At 39.7% G+C, this 25,268-nt stretch overlaps 1 protein-coding gene across 3 annotated transcripts in view; it reads right to left on the bottom strand.

The window, feature by feature from the left end:
• LOC121645897 (chloride channel protein 2-like) overlaps positions 1-25,268 on the bottom strand; it is a 158,499-nt gene that overhangs the window by 90,329 nt on the left and 42,902 nt on the right. For 2 of the 3 annotated variants that reach the window (XM_041994666.1, XM_041994668.1), the window contains exons 2-3: positions 21,712-21,862; positions 6,386-6,436 (exon numbers count right to left, since the gene is read on the bottom strand). In XM_041994666.1, the coding sequence (XP_041850600.1) occupies positions 6,386-6,436; positions 21,712-21,862 (202 nt within the window). The remainder of the gene's footprint in view (positions 1-6,385; positions 6,437-21,711; positions 21,863-25,268) is intronic. The other variant, XM_041994667.1, reaches the window with a different exon arrangement.

Genomic DNA, 25,268 nt, shown 5'->3' with positions numbered 1-25,268 from the left:
CTGACTCTCCTCAGCTACACATGAACCAGGTGGTCCTGAACCGTATCAGTCTGAGCCATTAGCACTGTTGCGCTGGCCTGTCAGCAGCTCTGGAAAGCTGTGGGGACCATAGATATATATAGAACGCTAGATGCCTTATGGCGGAGTCTTAAACGGCATCACAGGTCGGCCATCTTACCACAGGTTCGCTTCCTGGCAGAATCTGTCGAACCTGAGGTAAACCAAGGTAAGGTCAGTGATATGCTGAAACATTATTATTCTTATCTCGATGAAATTTTGACGGATTTACAAATGGTTGGATTTATTAGAAACAGTATTAACGTGGTTATAATCCTGGATGCTTGGACATGTTGAAATCGCAGATTTTCTCTTCAGAAAACGGTTTAGTCAACGTTGTGTATGGCTAGGCTGCTAGCTAGCACCTAGTAATTTTACGTCGAAGTCAGAGGCAGAATTGGTGTTTCTTTTCAATATAACTAAAGTTGCACATGATTTTCAATTTGGGTTTGGTTTGTTTAAAACATCTTCCATTCTTATTTCTACAGGAAATTTGTTTTTCAAAGAGAACATGCCGGACTTTTGTGCAGCTTATGGCTGCGCTAATCATCGTAGTCTTGACACAAGAAAACGAGGCATTAGCGCAATGTGGATGTTGGGTCTTCGGACACCGAGTTTCAGCTCCTAATTAAATATTTCTAAACAATGTGTTTCAGACTGGTTTTCTATGATTTCATATATGTAAATGTAAATTATACTGTACATTGAGGACATTTGATAATGCTGAAGGTTACCGTTTACTGTTTATACCAATATTAGTGGTATTAACCCTTTCAAGCATGAATTATAAGAAACAGTGCCACATGTTTTTTGCATACAGTATTTTACTTCCAGAGACACATACAGTGATGCTTTTTTATTTCTTGATCATATTTTACCTTATTTTTTAAATGTATTTTGACAGTTTATTCAAAATTATTAATTAGATAAGCTTTTCATATTTATATTATCTGGCTATTCTATAAAAATATGGCTATCATTTTTATTTTCCTGTTTATCACTAAAGAAAGTTTGGTTATTACAATGTATGAGTTTACATATATAAATATTCATTCTAGAGTAAGTGACAGTGTATTGCATGACTCACTGATGTCCCCTGAAGTGGCAAAATTACAAATATCCACCCAAGAATATACTAGAAAACAGCTGTCAAATAGGTGTCCACCGTAGTGGATGCTACGCATGAAAGGGGTAAATTTATATTGTGTATTCTGTGATTATGGTACATTATGAGCATGCATTATATTGAGAGGCGGATGAAGTATTGTCAGAGGTGGGTAAAATGTTCAGTTAAGTTTATCCCCTACATGTATGGTCTCAAGACCTCAATTATTCAAGTATGCAGTGTCTACAGTATATACATCTGTGTACAGGGTGGGGATTTCAACATAGAGCCTTTCTTATAGCCTATTTGTAATAGGAAATATTAATCTACCTGTTTCAGAAAATTATTTTTAGGACAACATAATCATTAAAGGATTTCAACATAGAGCCTTTCTTATAACCTATTTGTAATAGGAAATATTAATCTACCTGTTTCATAACATTATTTTTAGGACAACATAATCATTAATAACAATTGAGTATAATTATTACATCCACCCATGTTTATAACAAACCAAACCGTTTGAAAATCTGTTGAAATTTGATCAAGTTATGGTCCTCTGAAAAGTACTTTTACACTACCAACAGCGTTATGGGTGAGAGAGCTACCTGTGGTAAGATGGCCGCCAGGCACGGACGTTCGACTTTGTTGGCTGGCAACGCGGACGAGGCATCTAGCGTTCTATATATATCTATGGTGGGGACTAGCGGCAGGTTGCGGCAGCTGCAGGAAGTAGTAGCAGGTAAAGAATAAAGTCCGGTGTTACTTTTACACTCCTCAAAAGCACAAATTTGTCCTATTGCAGGAATAATTAATCAGAAACTCTGTGAAAGAATAAAAGTCTTAAACTAGCAAATCTACACCATATAAGCTCACATCTGTTCATATGTGTTGTTAGGCGAGGTTTTCTATGTCTGCAAGGCGAGGACTCGCCTGTTTGTGTCTGGAGGGAGGGGCTGTGAGGTTTTTAAAAGTTTCACATGATGTAGACAAGCACCAAATATGGCTCTACATCACAAAAAACACCCCTGTAGGGGGCGTTATGATCCATTTTTTTTAACCCAAATATTCCAGTTTTTTAAAGAAATTAAAAAATGACAAATTTTATCAACAGTACAGCTTATGTTTTTAATCACAGTTAAGTAATATTGTGTTGTTTACAGCTCAAAAAACACATTTTAGCGTGCGCTACCCCTCTAATAAAGTAGGTTAAAGTGGAACAACGATCAGATCGTGGTGAGGTTGTGCTGAAGTCGTGATACCAAACATGGGTGTGGGAAACATTTTTCTATGTGTATATAAAGGCCAAATTCTAAGTTTTAGAGCATTCAACATATTTTTAAGAAAAAACACATATAAACACAAATAAACGAATAATAATCATGATTATCGTAAAATTGTGATTATTTCTCAATAATTGAACTGAGAGCAATCGTACTAAGAAAATATATAATTTTGACATCTGTAGCCTGGATGGATCCCCAAGATATTGTTTCCTCACCTCAGCTCCAACCTAGATGTTTATTTCAGTTTACAATTTTAAATTTCAGTTCAGTGTAGAGACAGAAACGAGGTGGAGTTTATGTCGGTGCAGAACAGGATGGAGGCAGGGGCGGGTACATGTGTTTGTATGAGTGTGTGAACGAGAGTAGGATCAGGTGAGATTTTAAAATGTTTGGTTACTTAGATGTGTGAAGGCTTGTGCTTCTAAAAATGGTTGTTTTTAATCAAATGAAGCACTTTGTGCTGCTTTTTGTATAAAAAGTGTTTTGTAAATAAAATTTGATTTGATCTAATTGGAGATTTCTGCAGTGTTATATTTATAGTTCTTATCGCTCCATGAGTTGTTCTCACAAGCTGCTAGTCCTCTACGTCATCCACGCATGACGCATGACGCTGCGCATGAATTATTATATGCTGGCTTAAAGGTTATCTAGTCCCCCCCCCCCCCCCCCCCCCCCACACACACACACACATTTGCTTCTATGACTCAAAATACAGAGGATGGATCTATTTCTATTTTTTGACCTTTCAGTGACACTTTTTTTCTTTTAAATTGAGTTTTCTTTGTTCTGTTGTGCAGGATGTCAAAGCAAAGCTGAGAGCGCTGTTCCAGATGCAGGCTTTCACAACAGATGGAATATGTATAAAAGAAGTATTTTCCTTAAATAGCAACAGTTTAATGCCTCGCTGTTGTGATACAGATGCAGAGTCCTAAGGGTTTTCTGCTTTTATCCCACACATGCATCCACCATACACACCAGAACATTTCATTATGAGACGATGAGGAGGTGGACTGATTCTGTGAAGAACTAACTTGGAAAGCTTGTAGTTAGAAATTGAAGTGGAAACATGTAAACTCGTAGAACTGGAGTTACTGGAGAGTTGCAGGGCTGAGGATCACCACCAACATCTGCCACTGCAGGGATCAGTTAACACCTGCTAGCTTTACAAACTGAACCTACCACACATTGTAGAAATCTGGTAAAACAATCCTCCTTTCCCTTCTCTGCTACCTCCACTTTAATTTGTGTCCATCATCAGTGTTGTAGAAGCAGTGAAGGCAGATGAGAGTCATTTCTCATGACTTTATCTCCTTCTCTATCTCTGAGCCGGAGCTCCAGACGTTTCCCTTCAACTCTGAACTCGCGGATCAATAATATTTTTCATCTGCAGTCTCTAACACACACTCACATTAGATCAATACTGTGGCCATTGCACCATCTGTAATGAATGCATTAGGGTCTTGGGCCAACAAGGCGTTTTTTCTCCCCCTCTCTCTTTCCATGAAGTCACGTCCCTCCTCTGTCTCCTCAGTCTGAAACCTACTAAGCATCCACCTTCACCCTGACCTGGTTTCTCAGGCAACTCTCCTGGAGCGGTGATCTGAAAGAAATCAATGATGAGACAGGAAGTAAAAAGCACACATTTACTACATTATGTGGCCATGGAGAGAAATGTTAATGCGGTTTCTAAATACTGAGATAATCCAGATATCTTTCATAAGAATCTATATATATATATATACACACACACACACATATATATACATATATATATATATACATATACAGTATATATACATATATATATATATATATATATATACATACATATATACATATATATATATATATATACATATATATATATATATATATATATACATATATATATATACATATATATATATACATATATATATATATATATATGAATAAAATTGCTAAATGCGTGGAGTACCAAGTAATGTTATTATTATTATTATTATTATTATTATTGGTCCCAATTCCAATTGTTAAAGTGGAGAAATAACCAACTAAAAACAAATTTTGTTACGTTTTGTTCTAATTTCTTTAGTTCTTCAGGAATTACTGGGCGCCACATGTGCCGATTCAATTCAATTTGTAAATGTTCAAAATCAGTTATTTTTCATAACTAAACACAGCTGCTAAGCACGAACATAAAGGTCGCGCGTACCGCCCAGAGACTTCAATGTGTCCGTCAAACAATAAACAACGGAGATACTAGAACCTGGCAGCTAGCCTTTAAGCTAGTATTACTGAGATTTACTCACCGGGTTTGATGGCTATTGTTTGGAAACATTTTGTTTTTTACGGACAAGGCCTGGACAAGATTTACTCTATATACAAGTTGTTTAAAGCCAAAATAAAATATAATAATACTACAAACATGCAACTGCACCTCATGCGTTCCCCACTCAGGATGAAGGAGAAGCTGGAGGTGTTGTCAGCTTGACATACATTGTCAGAACAGCATAGCATAGCCTTGTCTGTCGGTTTAGACTACTTTATCCAAACGACACGGCTATGTATTATGTACTGAACTGATGCGTCATTTGCAGTTTTCTGTGCTGTGCATGCTCATTAAGCAAAAGTAGCTACTCTGACAACGTATGCCAAACCGACCTGTTGTTGCTTGTAATTATAGCTAACGCATTATTCCTGTAGATTCCATGGAAAAATATGAACATTATATGAAAAATATGTTGGAAATGTTTTGAATTTATTATGGTTTGACTTAAATAAAAAAGAGTGGAGATAAGTTTGTTTGGTTACTTGAACTCATGGATACTGAATGGATTCAAAACCATTAAACTACACAGGAGCAACGAACTGAGGGAAAAAAAACCTGAGTGGGGGAGAAAAATTGCACTGAAAATCCAGATAATTGTTTAATAATCAAATCAAAGCACCTGCATCGTAATCTAATCGAATCTAATCGAGGAACCTATGATGGCACACACCCCTACCACTCAGCCAATCGAAAATGACTATTCATGCTGCAGCCATTCACATCCCATGATCTTGCTATAGTTTACCTCTATCTTACCCCACCCCAACAGTTCTTGCCTGTATCTCACACACACACACACCATGGACTGCCATTGTGGAGTCAGCACTTTCATTCTGCAGTCCTCTGCACACGCAAGTGCGCTAATTTACACTTTTATGTCTGTTTGAAGCCTTTTCATGAACACCTGTCATCCTTCATCCCTGACAGCAAAATACACAACATATATTAACATATAAATACACACAATGTTGCAGGTAAATGCACAGTACAGAAACACCCGCACACACATGGTGAATGACAGAGCTTCCTGCACATGCAAGTGTGTGTTAATGTTACATTTTCATGTTATTAAACAGCAGAAATTAGAGTTATTGATCATTATACCTGTCTGCAGCTTACACTGCCTGATCACAATTCATCTCCTTTCTCTCTCTCTCTCACACGCACACACACACACACACGCACATCTATATTAAGACATCCAAAGCTCTTTATTACTTTCCATTAGGGCTAAGGGCTGGCTGTAATAAGGCTGCTGGATTTAGTCTTTTCTCACAGAGACAGCAGGAACAATCTACACACACACACACACACACACATGTTCTTCAAGTTGGCTGCTGATTAATAACAAGCCAGAAGCTCAGTATGCGTGTTTTTATGTGTTTCTGGGACCTAACACACTTTTTTTCCTTCCCTGAGACAAACACTTGTGATTGAACCAACTGTGTGATTTATTTAGATGACGACAGCGTTAATACGTGGCAAAGCGAGGCTGCAGCGGTTCTTTAGCATGAGAACGATGCAGCAACACTTAGTACAGATTAATGATGGAGTAGTACTACAAAGCTGGTTGGAAGCTTGCAGGGGCAGACTGGGAATGATGCAATTTGTTCTTTGTTTGTTTACCAGAGATAAAGTCCCGGGCCGGAACCTCCAGAACATACGGGTACCCTGACCCTAGAGGACAAACAGACCATATAAAATCGTTACACAATACACAGGCAGTGCTTCACTGACCCTTTCCACGATGCATCCTTCATTTTAAATAAAGTTTTCTTTTCATCAGTGTAAAAGGAAAAAAAATCTAATTCTCTACATAATATCATTACTCTGACTGATGTGAGTGCTGCTTAAATTCAGCAGCACAACAAATGAACAGGAGAAGGGGGGGGGGGGGTACAAACCCAAAGCCAGAAAACTGAAGGAGGATGAATAAAAAGATGAGACAGAGGAGCAAAATGTTGGAAGAGAAACAGACAGTAGACAGAAAGTTTAACAAGATGAGTGAAAATCATCTTTGAATTCATGGCTTTAGATTTTTTACTAAAAATCTGCAGCTTGTTGTGACAGCACGCCGAGCTCTGGTTTCTGGATGGTTCAGTACAAACATGACATCATGATCGCCACCTGCTGGCTGGATGAAATCCGGACCGCCACGAGTTTCCCCAGCAGAAGAATTCCCAGCACCAAAATAAAGTTTGGAAAAGAAAAGCAGAAATAATGATCTAAAACTCACCTTCAACATTCCTCTCCTAAAACTCAGCAACTGGTCTTCTCATTTCCCAGATGTTTACAGACAGTTAAAAGAAGAGGGGATGCTACACGATGCTAAACATCACCCTGGAACTACTTCTTACAGACGTGTTGCTGCATCAGATTCACTATCAGCTCATATTTTCCATTAAATTGTAAAATGTCTCAGTTTCAGCATTTGGTATGTTGTTTATTTTCTACTGGGAATAAAATATGGGTTGTAAATCGCTGCATTCTGTTTTTATTTACATTTTACACAGTGTCAGTCATCTTTTTGGAACTGGGGTTGTACACGTTTACCTAAATGTTTAGAGTTGCTTGAAACGTTTTATGTGATCAAAGAAGTGTGAAAATTACATTAATTAAACCCGAATGGTAAAACTGGACTGCCTTTGTATAAACCGAGTAAAAATAAAAACTGATCATCACTTCAACTTAAAAACACAAATATTCTGTTTGTTATTTTAATGCAAGCAAGGTCAAACTGACAGAACAAACTCCTCCATCTTCCTCAGGAACAATATCCTTCATAAAGATGATGACGAGATGAAAAGTTCTCCGCTTTCATCCAAACCTGCAAAGTGTGTGAAAAAGAAAAAGAAAAGTGTGTGTTGTGGCCTGGCCCTGAGCTCACTGATGATTAGAGAGTAATAACTCAGAAAAAAGGGGCTCAGATGGATGGAGAGAACACTTCCACTTCAGAAAATCCCCAGCAGAGCCTGAAGATGTGATGGATTGCTGACCAAGAGGGAAGTGAAGAGAGCTGAGTGGTGAGAAGAAGGCGAGGTCAGAGGTGGGGAGAAAATGAGATGAGGGAAAGAGGAAAGATGAGTCCAAAGCAAAAGAGGAAAAGGTTGCAGAAGATAAAGGAAGAACACAAAGTGGAAAAGAATAAGGATAAATGGATGATGGATAAACAGGAAGAAGCAGAAAGCATCAAGATGGAAACAGACAACCTTTAAGACTTGATCTGATTCACAATGAAAGGCATAAAACTGAATGATGCTGTTAATAAAGTTCTGGTCTGCATGTTTCCAGCAGCAGGAAATGCAGATGCTCCACTCGTCTGCTGCTACTGCTGACTGGTCTAAAAGTGGCTTTTCAATAGTTTTATCTGCATGTCGTCCTGGAGGAAAACCAACACAAATTCTTTCAGAGGAATGAATTCATGCAGATAACTTCACAAATTTATCAGGCGGCCGGAGGAAAGATCCACACACATCCTTCTTCCTCCCCTGCTCTGAGATGAACTCGAACTAGATACAGCATTATTCTTTAAAACTGCTCCCAGTGGCTTTGGAAACTTGATGACTTTGGCAACCCAGCAAGTCCTTTGACTTTTGTGGCAGCATCACTGCTGGAAGGAAAGGGTTGCCACATTTAATCTCAGCGTCCAGAGAAGACAGATGCCCAGACTGCATTAGATTCATTTAATCTAACACCACCGAGTCATTGTGCTGAAAGACTTTAGCCATTAGTCAACGGAAAAAAGCAGGTGACAGGACTTTTCTTCCTGTTGTAAACAAGCAATTCAGAAAAACATTCTGTATATATAGTAAATAAAAATGCAGTGAGCTGTGAAACTGAAATATTTTATCATTTTATGTGAAATTTGAGCTCATTTTCAATCTGATGGCAGCAACACGTCTGTAAAAAGGTGAAGCAGGGACAACAAAAGGCTGGAACAGTTAACTGGTACAACTAACTAGGTTAACTGGCAGCAGGTCAGTAGCATGGCTGGGTATAAAAGGAGCATTTCAGAGAGGCAGAGCCTCTCAGATGAAAACATGGACAGAGGTTCATCAATCTGAGACAAACTGCACCTAAAAATTCTGAGCAATTTTAAAAAAAATGTTCAAGGTAAAATTGTAAAGATCCCACCATCTACAGCATGGGATCTCATCAAGAATCAAGCAATGAGGAGGAATCTGTGTGCATGTGAGAAGGTTGAAGGTCAAAGCTGGATGCTGGTGATCTTGGGGCCCTCAGGCAACACTGCATTACAAACTACATGATTTAGGGCTCCAGACTAACTTTTATTGGTTGCACTGGTGCGTCTTTTTTTATTTGGGTGTTCTGGCAAAAACTTCAGTTGCACTCCAATGTTCACATCGTTGCTCTCAGGAGCTCTTTTCTTACGTTTTAAGGATTATTTTTTGTTTTTAAGTTCTAGCTCACTGAGCTGAATGGCTCGAAATGGCTCATGAGGCTGTGCTGCTTCTGTCAAATTTCCCTCCTCTGGATTTATGTTTAAACTTTTTTATATTTATCCACATGGACTTGAATTTTCTGAAGGCAGCTCCGCTTTGGTTTTTTGTTTTTTTAATACAAGGCGGCCTCTCATATTAGAAGTTTTGTCATCCATGATTAATATTTATTTTCTACGGATGTCTAATGTGTACCGGTCTTAATTTAATTCCAACACACAACACAGTGTACATCTGTGTGCACTGTTACGACCAAGAAAAAAAATTTAGCTGCACTTTTTGGTCGCACTCTAGAGCCCAGTAATTCTCTACTGGGTATCACTGCATGGACTCAGGAAGACTTCCAGAAATCACTGTCTCCATCATACAAGGAAGAAGCCAGACATAAACACGATGCAGAAACACCAGCGTCTTCTCTGGATCAAAGCTCATTTACAATGGTCTGAGGCAAAGTGGAAAACTATTCTGTGGTCAGATGGATGAAAATGTGAAATTCTTTCTGGAAAGCATGGACGCCGTGTCCTGCAGACTAAAGAGGAGAGGGAGCATCCAGCTTGTTGAAAAGCCTGCATCTCTGATGGTATGGGGCTGCATTAGTTTTCCTTTTCCTATTATTCTGTTTACATTTACACTTTAAACAACATCCCAACTTTTTGGGAATTGGGGTTGTAGAAAAGTCTGTGACTAGGTCACCAGTACATTATTTTATTTTCATTACAGTTAAAAACATAATTCCAGTCTGATAATTCACAAGCAACAACCTTGAATCCAAACTGCAGCTTTCCTCCTCCACACAAACCACACAAACATCCATTTAGGCTGCTGGAACTTTGACACAGGTGGATGAATATTAAAAATGACATGGCCATCTTCTTGCCCCCCTAGATAGGATGTGTTACGGGTGCCATCTTGGCTCAAACTGCCGTCTCTACAATAAGAAAATCAATGTAAGCTAACACTGCAGCTCGCTACTGTTCTCTGTGCTGACACACATGTTGGACCTGAGCCACTACCTCTATTGAAAATCACTGGACGGACACACACACACACACACAATCTGCTGGAGTGGCAGAGAATCAAATATTGATCAAGGGCACAAGTCTCCTTGGTTACTTGATATATTAAAGTGAAAGTTCCCTCCTTCTCCATCATGCATATACATGCACCGTGACACACAAACGCAGTTATGTGTGTGTTTCTTGCGATTCTTCTTGGACTTGGCTGATAGCTGGAAGCAAATGTTGTCTGAAAAGCTCCACAGTGTGTCAACGTGGAGCCCACCACACACACATGCAGGACACACATGTGGCTGTCTTTAATAAAGAGCAAACGTTTACGGAATAACAGCATATGCTCAAATTACTGCTGCTGACCAGTCGAATGCAGCCCATGCTGAAATGAAGAGTTTTAAAACACTCTGAATACACAGTATTGAGAGTTTCAGGTTTTTATTTTGTGCGACAGTGTGGGGACAGGTCAGAACTACAGGCAGGCCAGTCCAGTACCCTCCTCTTCCTCAGCCCCGCTGCTGTAATGTAGCAGAATCTGGTTTTGCGAGAAAACCGCAGGGACGTCCCTGGAAAAGACGTGGTCTTGAAGGCAGCAGATGTAGCTGTAAATGCTCAGTAAACTTTTCTGAATTAATGCTGCAGAATTCTGATCCAACCCCAGACCATCACAAAACTGGGCTTTTGGACTGGTTTCTGTTCAGTTTCTTCCATCAAAGATCTGGAACACCGATCGGTCTGACCACCATCAACATTTCCAGTGTGTGATGGTGCATCCCAGAATCCTCCGAGCCCAGAGAGGTTGAGGCCACCTGGGGTTGAAGTGGTGTTTGCAAATGTAAGTCTGTATGGTGGAGCCTGACAGTTTCTCCACAGTAAGCCCTTGTTCATGTGGTTCTATCGGCTGTTGAAGAATGATGATTGTTGGCTACAGGTGTCCAGCTTAGACCTGCTTCCTTATCCTTCACACACTGACATTCCTACAGTTTACTTAAACGATCGTGGCCATACTTCCAGAAATAAATGGTAAAAAAGATCAAATAAATGCAGAATTGCTCCACAATAATTTGGTTTCATTGATGTTCTTGGGGTGTAGGGACATCAAAGGACCTCAGAGAAAGTTTTTCTACTGTCCAAAATGTTGTTTATTATATGCCTGAGCAAACTGCAATAAAACAGGTGAAATGTGATTGTTTTTTTTTTCTATTTCACAGAGGACACCAACAATGATTCCATACATACAGATGCAATTGATCCTCTTTAGCAACAAAGTCATTTTGGAACATTAATGCTTGAAGTAAAACACACTTTCAATCTTGTTTTGTGAACATTAGAGTCTATACTTAGAGTAAAAGTTGACAATAAACACCAGTGTCATGTTTTATTGCCATTTTTTCTATAATAGATGATTATGTCTCATGTTTTTCAGCCCTTAAAAAAGCCGATCAAGCTTAAAGAGTCATTATTAATATTCTGACTGTTTTTAGAAGAACTTTTTAAACTGTTCAATGTTTTTCTCACGTTTGGATTTTTTGATTCTTCGTCCATCTTTGCTCCTCAGAAACTTTCACTGATGCTGCTTTTGGACCAAAATCGTTCCACTCACCTGCTAACATCATACTTATTTAAACCTCATAACTGGCAACAAATGGCCCCCCTTCAGCTTCTTTCTCTCTTTTTCATACCCGTCCAATGTTCTATAATGATCTAATAAATAAAAGCAGGACTAACACAATCATTTCCACCTGGGATTAACATATTTCTCTCCTTGTAAATCATTATTATATTAACTGTTTTATTCAGTTATTTAATTAAGATGTTCGGTCTTGTGTTTGAATGAATGAAAATTTGGGCTTTTGGACAAACGTTTGTGAAAATGATTTAAACCTTGTTTTGTTTTGGAGTAACCTGAAGAGCGTCAGAGAAAACATTTTCTCACTCCTGGTTTTCTTTGCCTTTCTTTAAAAAGTCAAGATGGTGTGTTACGGTTGTAGGGTCGCTAGTTGCTAGTTAACGAGAACTGGTTAATGTCTTAATCCAGTTTTTTTTGTTTTTTTTTTGTTAGTGAGGGTGGGGGTAGATGAATGAAAAGCAGACGGGGGATGAGAAGAAAAAGACGACGATCCAACAGCAACCATTTCTCGCTAGGTGCCTGCCGGTCACTATGGCAACATGTGGCGCCATGCTGAGCTCCTGCTGACATCACACCTGTTGAAGCAAAACGTGAGCGTGTGTGTGTGTGTGTGTTTGTGGCCTCTGGGATGCTGGTTGGCTACGGGGGGGTCTGTTACATCAGCAGGGAATGCTGAAAAAAAAGAGGTGACCCATTTTATTAGCTGAATGTTCTTCCTCAGCTCAGGACTTCTTCATGATTTACCTTCTTTTAGACAAGTCAAAGCAAAAAGAGGAAAAGAAAAAGCTGAAGCTGTTAAAGCAGATTATGGCGACTCCCATCAGATCTCCAAATCACATCAGTGGATGAAAAAGCTTGACTGGGATCTGAATCGGTGCATGACGGTGAGCTGCCTTCTGCTGCCTGCTGTGTGTGTGTCGGGTGAAGTTTCTCTTGTCAGCTCAATATCTCATGTTCGTTGTCATGGCTGAGCTCTTTTAACTAAATTCGTTACACTGCATGCTCCCCCTCAGTCACAATATACACACACACTAGAGTAATATAATCACAGGGCTCGTGTAACCCTTACTTTAAACCTGATCTGTTGCTTGGATTCAATTTAAAATGCTCACTTTCACGTCAGACGTCGAGTCTTCATGACTTTGACCTTTACAGCAAAATAACACACATACAAGAAATCCAGTTACCACATGGAGAACAAATGATTCCAGCAGTTCTTTGGGATTGATTTAGAAGAATTTTGCTGAATCTATGATGATAAAAATAAAAAGCGGGCCTACATGCAGTGGAAGTGGGTTGCAGAAGCAGTGTGAACAGGCGGAGGCTGAGAGAAGCTCTCTTATGTCCACGGGTTACACTCCTCAGCTCAGAAAACACAACCGCAGAGGAAGAGAGGCCTGCCAGAATCATTTATCCTCCGCAGGGTCTCGCATCATTTCTGCCTTCATCCTCCGTTTGAGCGCTGAATGCTGGGAGGGTGGATGCTGCCCCCTGCTGGCCAAGACAAAAACTAACAGCCTGTTTCCCTGCAGACTGCACCAGCTAGTTGAACAGCCAACTGTCAGAGAAAATATCAGATGATTGTTTTCCAGTCTGTAGGGTCCACATGGAGGCATAGTGTGGAAAATGTTTAGCTTCAAGCTGAGAGTTTCACTGACAAAGCATCCGTCTAAAAGAAGCAAGTGCAGCTCAATTACGAAACCACCGAAAAGAAAAAATCTGCTCATCTTATTTTGAATTTGTCAAACAGATGTTTACATAATTCCTCTCAATCTTTTCAGATACACACAAACCTCGCTCTTGTACTGACTTTGTTGCATTGTGACGGTTTCCCACCTGCAAAACATTCGTTAACACAGAGACGTCACAGTTTCTTGGACACAACTAGGCTATTGAATTTCTTCCTCATACCTAAGATACCACATTCTTCTATCTGTCAATCAAAACACTGTAGTATCTGTTAACGTCAAATAAATATTAGTGTAGCTTGCGGACCCCTGGCTGTAAACCACCAACTTTATTTAAAGGAAATATTGCAGGAGCTTCTCAGCTGGCTCTGGTTATCTGATACACTCATTCATGATACAACCCATGAGTCATTCTGCCTTTTTCTCTTTTGTCAAGGTGCCACCTGGTGAGCAGATTTACCTCTGGAAACAGCTGGATGTTTTTCTTGACTTTTTGGACAAATGGATCAGCACAGAAACTAAAATAATCCAACTACACTTAAATGATGCAACAGTTAGTGGCTCATTAACATTTCTGAAGTATTAAAGCAGAAATGGAGCTGTAAATTGTCAACACATGACCTGTGACGAGCAGAAACAAGTCTAGCCTCCACCATGCTGGGCTTATTTCCTGAGAATGTTCCAGTGGTGGATGCAACAGGACACTGAGAGGTCTTATGTTCCCAGCATGTTTCTGTTTATGCTCTGCATCGATGCTAGACAGTCTGTAAACACACAGGTCTTCCTGTTGAAGCACTTTGCTGCCACATAGGGGCATTTTCAGAAATCTGAGGAACAATCTGAGCCACTCTTCTTGTTTTGGTGCTTTAGCTTTTCTCTGCAGTGGGAAAGACAGAAGTCAAGTGTGAAAGTCAAGAGTGAAATTAAGTATTAAAAAGTGCAGCAGTTGAGTTTTTGTTATGCTAAGCTACTTGGTTATGAAACTGATTGTTGCCAACTCCTCCTGATTTAAAATAACCTAACTACTGCCTGTCCGGGGTGTACCCTGCCTCTCACCTGTTAAATGCTGGTTAGGCTCCAGCTTCCCCATGACCCTTATTGGACGAAGCGGTACAGATAATGAATGAATAAATGAATGAATAACCACATTTTCCACTGACTGAGAGAAGAACTACTGCAGTAGATTAGCTAAGAATAACCTATTCTACCATCATTAGAATTTTACACTGTAAACATTTTAATGTCCACTGTGTCTTGACAATAATCCTGAATCTGTCTTTGTCCACAGAATCTATCAGAACCAGGCCTTTGGCTGTATGGATTTTGTTGGTTTTCTAAATCTCCTCTTTTTATGTTTGCTGTAGTCAGTACCTCTACTACAAACGTAACCAGTGACATCTGACCTGTGTGTCCTCCAGCTTTCTCAGTTTTACCTGAGGATGTGGAGGCTGATCGGTTTCAGACATTATTGGTACTCCAAAGCATGTTTGCAGCCGAGGTCATACAAATTGTTTGTGTTGCCACCTTCACAAACAACTTTATCTCATTTTTCTCTCTGAAACTCTCTGAAAGCACTTTAAGAGCAAGTCAGTCGTAAATGTCCATTTTCCTAACGCTGATTCAGAACAAGTTACTCTGGCAGTAAGGTCTTGAATAAACATCTAGCTTCTTAAAAAAAGTCCAGCTCAGCTTTTCTTAAGGGCTTGGAAAGGGCAAGGGCTTCTGCTGCTGCTGCAAGACTGGACCCCGTCTTATAAGGGGATGATGGATGTAGAGTACAGTCGGTAGGGCAGAAGTTAGAGAAGCTACAAATGGAAAAAAATTACAAATTTCTTCTGCAGCAGTAATTTATAAGAACAAAAATTTTTAACACAAAAGTTCAAAGTGTTATTAACACGCTACATTGAGATGACATCATCAAAATCATCTTTTAATCCAGTGTTCCTGAAGGCATCATAGCAGATATTAACACAGCGTTTCTTTTAGTCCTCAGAAAAATATTTTCAGTGGTAAATCCACCTCCAAACTAGATTTTTAGTATGACTACAAAAAGATAGCTTAAACATTTATTGATGAGGTCTGTTTTTTCTGCCTCCTGTCTGAAATGGCAAACCCAAAATAAATGAAGTAAATCTTCATAACTACAAGGGCTTTATGTATAACCTTGATCTCTACAGAAAGCTGAGACACGTGAGAATTACTACAGCAGCAGAGTCAGAATCAAAATATGTGTTACTGTGTCAGAGTAAATTCACCTGGAACACAGTAGAAAATGTAAATGTTATCTCCTTAAAGAAAGCCACATTACTTTCAGTGAAAACCAGAGGAAAGTTCATCTAGGAGTGAGTAAAGTAATATCTGATGAGGAACTGTGCCCCAGTAGAAAGTAAAAACTAAACCTGAGCACTTTTCCAGGTGTTTAAATAGAGGTGTTACGCAGGTAAATATGTCAGGAAGCCATCTGCCGATGCTGATGATTGACACTTCTATCAATGGTCAGAGTCAGGAGAATCCAGGGATAGACCCCACATTCACCTTAGAAACACCATGAGGATCCAAAAAGAATTGAAGCCAAGACAGAATATGATAGGAGGAGTGAATACTTTACTATTTAACCTCCTTCATCTCCATGGAAACCAGCAGGACCGTCACGATTCATTTTAAACAAAAACAGAGTCGTAGGAGAAAAGATTAGAGTTTTTTTTTTTAAAGCTGGAATAAAACGTTTCACCACAAAACAGCAAAAATAAGACACGATTTATGATTTTTTTTTTTCTTGGCTAGCCTGCTAGCTCCCAGAGATTTTGTCCCACAGTGAGACGGACATTTGTCTAACCAGCAGCGTCTGCTTTCATACAACAGAAGCTCTAAAGTGGACAGAACTGTTCTCATGACTTTCTTTCATTCCCATATAACTGCTTGGGATTTTACTTTTGTTTGGTTTGGATGCCAATGCTTGGTAGAGTCTTTCAGCTGAGTTTCTCCATGCAGTTTTGGTATCCTACATGTTAGGATTGCTGTTTCCTGTTGTGTGCAAACATCTTCTGTACTGCACATATCTCATGCTGCCTCCTGCAAACGGGGCTTTAGTCAAGATGACTAACTGTAAACTAGTATCTGCAAAACTGGCATTCAACTTATCCAGGATATATTAAAATGATCCTGTTCTCAGTCAGACTTGGTTTTCTGACTCTGAATATGTGCAAATTTATGTTAATAAGGATGGAGTTAGCTTCAAACAACCAATGATTAGTCAGTGAATGGTAAGGAGGTGAAACCTTCACCTGTCTTCAAATAGAGGTTTCTTCAGATTCTGCTCTGGATGTTTGGTAACATGAAGCTGGTTCACTTCTTATTACTATGGCAACTGATGGTGGAAACCTCTCCTTGTCCAGAGAGTGAGATAAGAGAAGACTGTGATCCTGCTGTGATGCACAGACCGCTGGTTATAAATCTATTATAAGTTTTATTTCACTATTAAAACATATTTTTGCAAAATGTTACGTTTTCTGCAGATTAAAGCTTTTGCCTTAATATATAGTCACCTTTCAGGGGGGATAATTTAATATACAATAAAGTAAAAATGCATAATAAAAACCATATTTTCCTCACAACTGTTTCACTAACATTATGTGTGACAAGACAGTACTGGAGCAGATTCTTCTGTCCCACCTGAAAAGGCCTCGGTCTGGCAGCCAGACCATCATTCTGCTGTAATGATGCTGGGCAGGAAAAAAAGCCCTGGTCTGTCACAGATCATCTGCTGACAGTGTTCACATCCACTGAGCTGCCAGCCCAACGTTCCAGCTCACAACTGCTGCACCGCTGGCTGTAATTACAGAGATCACACCTGTTGCTGGTCCGCTGTCATTACAGTTCACCACGGACTAAGTCTGAAGCTGCTGGGACTGCCTGGCTGTCAGGGGACTTGTACCAACGTATCACACACACACACACACACACACACACACACACACACACACACAGCCAACACAGAGCTGGGCCAGAGAATGCAGATAATAGGCTGGAGACTGCTGCTCACTGCACCATTTAGCAGCATTACTGTAGCAGCAAATGAGCAAGAAGATAAGTAATGTTGGTGTGCATATGTTTGCACATAAAATGTACATAAAACATCCAAAATGGGGGATAATGTATGGATGCACATCCTCAGGCTCTGCAGACAAACATCTGTATATGTCAGCTTTATATTCATGTTCAGCAAGTTCTCATGCCTTCACCTCAGTCTGTGTGAGTTTACACTTCCCTTTGTCTCCTGCAGAGATAAAAGTGTGTGGTTTAATCTGCACAGCATCTCTCACACTCCAAGCTTCCTGCTGGGGCACTGATCAATTCAGTCGCAGGTATTTTCTAATAACCTAGTCAGATAGAGAGCTGACTCATCAGCTGTCAGCAAAACATCTATAAAACTCATCAGGGAGACGAGAACACGGGGATAAGTGCATGAACGTGTGTATCAGGACAGAACAAAATGATTTTGTTGCTGGTTGCAATATTTCTGAAAAACAGCAGAGGGCTCTCCGTTTCCACACAACCAGCCGATATGCCAGGTTGACTGGATGTGCATGCTCAACAGCACTTCAGCAGTGGCAAATCTGGTTCATGGGATGTTTTTTCAACTTTTGAAACATTTCGATACTCCTAGCATCATTCTGCAACTCCGTGTATTTATCTGCTTTATCTGAAGTGGTGAATTGTGACCTTCTTATCAGCAGAGGAAAGGAGGAAATTATGTCATGCAATCAGGTGTTTAGTGTAATTATTGTAAGAAAAAAGTAAAACAAAGCTTACAGATTACAGTAAACACGGTAGTTAAGGTAAAAAGGAGAAGAAAAAGAAGGAACAGAAAATGAAGAAGTTAATAACCGCTGTGGACGTGCTCATGATCAATCTTCCAGGACTTTGGCAGAAATATAGACACTGCAGCACATTAGTTCATGGGAAATGAAAGATTCCTACAGGAAGCTGCATAATTATATCAAGCCTTTCAATTTTGTTTTTCCATTATGACCTGAGACACCTTCATACATAGCAACACATTTCCCAGCATCAGGTTTGATGTGTTAACTCGTACAGAGCTTGAAAGGCCATGAGGTGGCTGCCCACAAGTCTTACAATCTTGTATTCAGTCAAAACGTCTTTATGATCTTGTTTTGAGAGTGACATACTAGGCAGGAGTAGAATGTGTAAGATTATTAATCATGTTCTGAGAGTTTTATGTCTTCTATTTCTTACTTAGTATCTAAATCCTAAAAATGGTTGTTTTACAGATATTACATTGACTCGCACTGAGACACTGTTTGAGACCACCTTGTATCTTTTAAACCAATTTTAGCCGTGGAAACTTGTTTCAAGACATTAATATATGCAATGCTTGAAGATTGTTGCAACTGTTCTGTGCTGTGTGGCTCAGGCAGTAGAGCAGGTTGTCCACTTCTGGCCAAGCTTCATTCTAGTCAATCTGTTGTTATGCAAGGCACTTCAGCCACTTGCATGAATGCTAATGGTGGTCTGAGAGACCGCTGATGCGGATTGGCTGCCACGTTTTCCTCAGTCTGACCCAGAGCAGCTGTGGTTACATGTGTATCTCACTACCAGAGTGTGAAGGTGCCTGGTAAAGAACTATAGAAATCTAATCCATCATCTTAATCAAAATTTTGTTGAAATTGCACTTATATTTCTCTAGAAAATTTCAGCTTATTTATATTGTTTACATCAGGGGTGCCCAAGTCCGGTCCTCGAGATCTACCATCCTGCAACTTTTACATGCAACCCTTCTCTAACACACCTGAATCAAATGACTGGCTCGTTACCAGGCCTCTGCAGCGCTAAATGACATGCAGATGACATCTGACTCAAGCGTGTTGGAGAAGGGTTGCATCTAAAAGTTGCAGGATGGTAGATCTCGAGGACCGAACTTGGGCACCCCTGGTTTACATTATATATTTTCTAAAAGGATAATTCATTAAATTTAAACATCTTTGTGGAATAGGGCTGCAACGATTAGTCGACGTTGTCGACAATAGTTGACAATAAAAATAGTCAACAACCAATTTACCCGTCGACTAATGTTGGCAAAAAAAAAAACAAACAAAAAAAAAAAAAATACAGAGTGAGACATCGTCTTCTTTCCCTATCTCTGCTGAGAGTTGCACAGTGCACATGCACAAAAAAAAAAAACAGAAGAGTGTGAGACATCATCTTCTATTCTTATCACTGCTGAGCGTTGCACATGCGCAATAAAGTCCGTCAGAGTAAAAATATGGCGGCCGACCAGGGAATAGAATGGCGGCAGAGGATGTCAAAATGTTAAACTTACAAAATAAATTAAATACATGTGAGATTTGTAAAGCAGACCTTGCGTACCACTGAAGTACGTCTGCAATGCTCGAACATTTAAAGAGGAGGAACGTCAAACTTATAACATCCTAATGCAAGATTTTAAAGCTGAAAGTGAAATAAGAGCCATTTATAATAATCATGAGATACATAATCCGATTGGTCGACTAGTCGTTTTAATAGTCGGTGACTGATTGACCATCAGAATAGTCACTAGTTGCAGCCCTACTGTGGAACACCACAATGTGCTTAGATAAGAAGTTCTTGTTTTTTGTAGGCTATTATGCTGATATTTGACTGGTATGACCCAGAGATGCATGTGAGTTTGATAATTCTGTTCGTGATTAGACTGATTTCATTTAGTGCCAATTCTTTGTCTGGTTATAAGAGAACAACCTGAACAACAAGTATCTTCTTGTTCAGTTGCTCTTGTTTTAATATCTTTTCTCAAAATGAGAAAGAAAACACTAAAAGAAGCATTAACATGCGGGCTTGGAGTTTTTTAATCATTTATTTGGTTTTACTTCGTAAAGAACTTGAAATGAGTGTTTCACCACTTGTTTAAAGACATTTCTCTCTTGTGTAAAGTCTAGATATTTTTCTTCTTTCAGGAAATCTTACCAAGTGTTATTATTTCACTGCACTGGCAGATTATTTCACTTCATTATAGTCTGAATCGTCTCAAATCAAGTGCTCTTCCTTATATTTGAACCAACTGTAAAACAACTTCGCTTACAATGTGGATAAATATAAAACTTTATCTGAGTTTTTACCAGAGTCAGGATGTTAATTCAACCTCAGGCAAATTCCTGACCTGATGGAAATCCATCATCAATCTGACTGCAGACCAGTCTGGGGCTCAGATCTTCACACAGCCTGCAGAGTGACTTTAAATGAAAAGCCTGATTGGAGAATAATTTCCACCTAATACAAACAGTTTGCGTGTGAGTTGGAGTGTGTACCAAGAGATTATATGTGATGTAAATGTAATTGCCTTTTCTAATCTTCCACGTGGACCTCAAAGACTTTCCCCACTTGTGTTTAGTTATTTTATCCTGTTATGTGACCTGTACACAATCTTATCTAATCTCCTTATCTGTCTCTTTCTCACACACACAAAGTCATTATTATCACCAACAACAGAGCAGAGAGAAAAGTGTCCACATGGCTCCACTCGTGCACTGAAACGCTGCGAACATTCGGACTCACTGTGAAGGATTGAGGTTGAGGATGCTGTGTGACATTTCCGTCAGATTGTTCTGCTGTCTGAGTGAAAAGCACAACGGCAGCGAGTCCATTTCACATCTACAGAACTTTCTGTATTGCATATGTAACACTGAGGTCATGTTCAAGCAGAGATGTAGAGGACAGCTCCAGCTGCTTCACAGTTTCTTTCTTTTAATGGAGAGCTACAGCTGAGAGGTAAAATACTGACCGCTCTGAACTGTACAGAAGGCCTATTTTGGTCCCTTTCTGTTGAGAAAAAAGTTCAGAAAATAATTTATTCCCTCTGATATTGTCAGACTGTCACTGAAAGCCGCTCTGAGGAGTCGAAAGGCTTCGTGTTGAAGGCCACTAACTTACAAGACTGACCTCGTCACTGAATATTCAGACATAACAGATGTGTCAGCAACTTGGACAGAACATGTGAAGAAATGGATTTTCCTAGATTCAAAGGTAATTTCAGCTGTGTCAGAATAATAATTACCTCATTTTTTACTTAATCATTAATCCTCAGGTGTCTGTGAGATAAAGACCGATTGTTTTAACACGCTCCCATCAGTTGCTGTGGTTTAACACTTACTGCGACACTTGGCACAGCGTCCCTTTTCATACTCCAGCCTGTCAAAGGTCCAACTCCGCTCGCTGACCGCTCGCCTCTGTCCGCTCTCCCTCAACCGAGCCGCCTCCTCTTTGGCGTACACCCCAAGATCCTGGGTGTAGCGCCCATACATCTGAAAGCAGACAAAATAATATGTTTAGCCTTCAAAGAAATGGCTCATCCAAGACAGAGTGACACATGAGGTGACTACAACAAGGGGGCCCCGGAGTCCCCCGCCCTACCAAGAAGTACATGTTTTAATTTTATCATCTCGTCTCTAAATCGTGCATGGCAATGCCAGAAACCTAGGAGAAACACCAGACAGGATACTCAAACAGATGTGGACAGATGTGAACATCAGACACAGAACCAGAAACAGTCTCCATGGCTTTATGAATTTATTACTCACTCAGTTTACAGCCTGAAACTGGACAAACCTAAACATTTACCGACTCTCTCTCTCTCTCTCTCTTTTACACACACACACACAAACAAACATACGTGCTTACACAAACACACACATACAGGAGATGTCAAGTCAGCAGAACAGGAGACAGGAAGCACCAAGTTTTGTTAACCGCTCAGACACCAGCTCCCATAATGGTCTGGGGTGGTGGACAGGAACAGGAGCACTAATGATTTCCTGTTGGCCGCCCATCACAACATGACGAGGTCTGTAAACTAACTCAGAGGGTCAAATGAGGTGTCCAGGCTAATGCCAGCAGCAGGAAGACTGCTGATGGGCTAAAGCAATGATTCCTAACCGGTACGTGGTACGTGAGCACAGTACAGGGTGTACGTGTAAACACTTTATATTTTATTTACCAGATGATGGGTACATATCATTCCACAGCTTTTGCTGTGCCCCAGTAAAAAAAGAAAAAAAGGGGGGCTGGGACGTGTTATGCTTAATGAATACCCAAAATTAATAATAAACCAAGTTTTTATTAATCAAAAGAATAAAACAGCATAAACAACAACATGTGGGAAAGACTAGAGCAGTCACATAGGTAATACTACTGCAACTTTATGAACTTTGCAGTGAAGTTTTGATGTTCTTGAAGGAGCATCTGCATCCTCGTTCTGTGGTGTTTGAGGATGTCAAGTGGGTGGCACGCCTGGCATATCTAGCTGATGTATTTACCAGATCTAACAAGCTCAACTAATCACTTCAGGGGAAGGGAAGAGTCACACGTCCTGAAAATGTAAGAAAGTGAAAGGATTCGCTAAGAAGCTCAAACTACGGGAGAGGAAATGTGATGAGGGAGATGTGAACTGTTTCCCACTACTTGATGCTCATCCTACCACCACTGATATTGTCTGGGGTCCAGTGGTCAAGCTGGTGAAAGCACATCTGTCCAGACTCACCACTGATTTTAGCCAGTATTTTTAGGACACTGAATTAGAGTCAGACCGACTGGACTGGGTGAGGGAGCAGCAACCTTTCTGCAAGGCTGCAGGAGCATCTGATGGATTTATCGTCTGACTGTGGGCTGAAAATAGCATTTGCTGAAAAGACTGGTGTGTTTTGGTGTGATGTGGAGAAGGAATATCCTGAACTGGTAAAACATGCACTGTTTGAACTTTTACCTTTTGGTTCTGCCTATATGTGTGAGGTGACCTTCTCAGATTTGACACACATCAAAACCAAGCAGAGGAACAGACTGGATGTGGAGAACAGCTGTTTCCACACTGCCCCCAGATCTATCACCGCTCATTAAAGACAAGCAAGCTCAGGTGTCCTTAAAAATCAGATGAATGATGAAAACAAAGTAAAACTTACATTCTTTATAATATTGTTTCCAGTATTTTGTTGCTGATTTTAAATGTCTGTTTAAAAAGGCCTTTTTCAAAAGAGCTGAATTTTTTGTTATTACAAAGGGAGTTTTTTTTTTTTTTTTTATGTAGAATTTATTTATTTAGATTGCTTATTCACTTTCATGGCAACATATTGATGTTAATGTTTAATTTGAATTAAAAAGAACAAAATGCCTGAGAATTAAATGTTCAAGTTAGGGAGATTTAATAAACTGATTTTTATTTAATTAATCAGATGTATGTTCTACGTTTGGCGAATCATTTGAATAAGGGGGTACTTGTGGTATGACAAAATGGCTCAGGGGGTACACAAGTCAAAAAAGGTTGGAAAAAAGCTGAAATAAAGGGATAAAAAAAAAAAAAAAAGAAGACCAAATGAAAGCTTAGTCGAAGAAGAGGGGACTGGTTCTGGAGATAATACCGCCACAAATTGTTCATGACCGATATTAAATGTCCTTTGCTTAATATAAACACTTAACAGCCTCTTTATGACCTCGCTAGTTCGAGGTTATTTACAATAACTGGAAAAACAAAACTGGAAAACTTCAAATAAGCGCTTTTTGCTTCTAAACCATTCCTGGATTTAGTGTGACAGACTTATTGTGGTGATTTCTTTACAGCTCTTGTTGGAATCAGTTCAACTGAGGAAAACAGGAATAATTTTAACTTGGAAAAAAACCCTAATTATCATCACTAAATGCATTTGGTCCACCTTCTAGTAACTGGTCAGACTCAATGACTACATATACCTTGCAAAGGACTTTGTCAGACTTCTCTTTTAATGTCTTTTCATTTAATTTTACTCAAGCTATCAGCCTTTATTCCTCTGGAAAGAGGCATGATACTGAAAACAGTACACGCCCTGTTGCAGAATAACAGTACCGCCTTTCTGCAGCATCACTGCTAGCAGTGCAGCAAAGCTTTGTGTACATTTTTATTTGTGTTTTAATGGTCAACAGATTTCCAGTTTGTCAGGATACGACCCTGGAAGCAGGCAGATTTTTCCTGGAACGTAGCTGCTAATGGCTGAAAGAAGAAACGGTATGGATAACAGATATGGGCGTGCACACACACACACACACAGACTTAAACTGGCACTTTGTAATCCATGTACAGAGATACAAAGGCTTGCTGACTATTTTTAGCAACCACCACACACACACATATATTCTTATGAACAATAAAGTTGCAACAGTTCAGTTGTGTTTCTCTGGGGTCAACGATCAAAGCTGGCCGACTGACAGCAGCATATCAGCAGATGAGTCGGTCCGAATGGGATCAAAGAGGTTTATGGAAATAAAAACAATTGAACTGACGGGTTTCGAGTCATAAACACACATATGCAGTGATAAGGTTGCCTTCTGCTATGTCCCAGCACTGCAATCACAACTTGTGTAAGTCTTGTCCATATAAAGCATGTCTGGCATTCGTAAGCCTCGCCATGTGTCACAAAGGTCAATGAAATTCCTGCAGTCTGGTCGCTGGTGTTATGGCTGATATCAGCTGCCCACACGGACTTGGGATTTGGAATGATCTGATCTCTGGTCAGCCATATTTCTCAAAGTCAGAACAGCATTGTCTGTGATGGTATCCTTAAAAAGCAGAACATGCTTAAAACAATCTGACAGTATTTGTGTTTTGTCCAACAACAGAAGTTTCAAGTTACAGCATTTTGAAAGAGAAAGTGTGTTCAAACATTTGACTGAAGGTTTGACTAAAAA

The sequence above is a fragment of the Melanotaenia boesemani genome, chromosome 9, assembly GCF_017639745.1.
Source record: "Melanotaenia boesemani isolate fMelBoe1 chromosome 9, fMelBoe1.pri, whole genome shotgun sequence".
Taxonomy (NCBI): Eukaryota; Metazoa; Chordata; class Actinopteri; order Atheriniformes; family Melanotaeniidae; genus Melanotaenia; species Melanotaenia boesemani.
The sequence above is the reverse complement of the archived record's forward strand: the minus strand, read 5'-3'. Positions and strand labels throughout refer to the sequence as shown.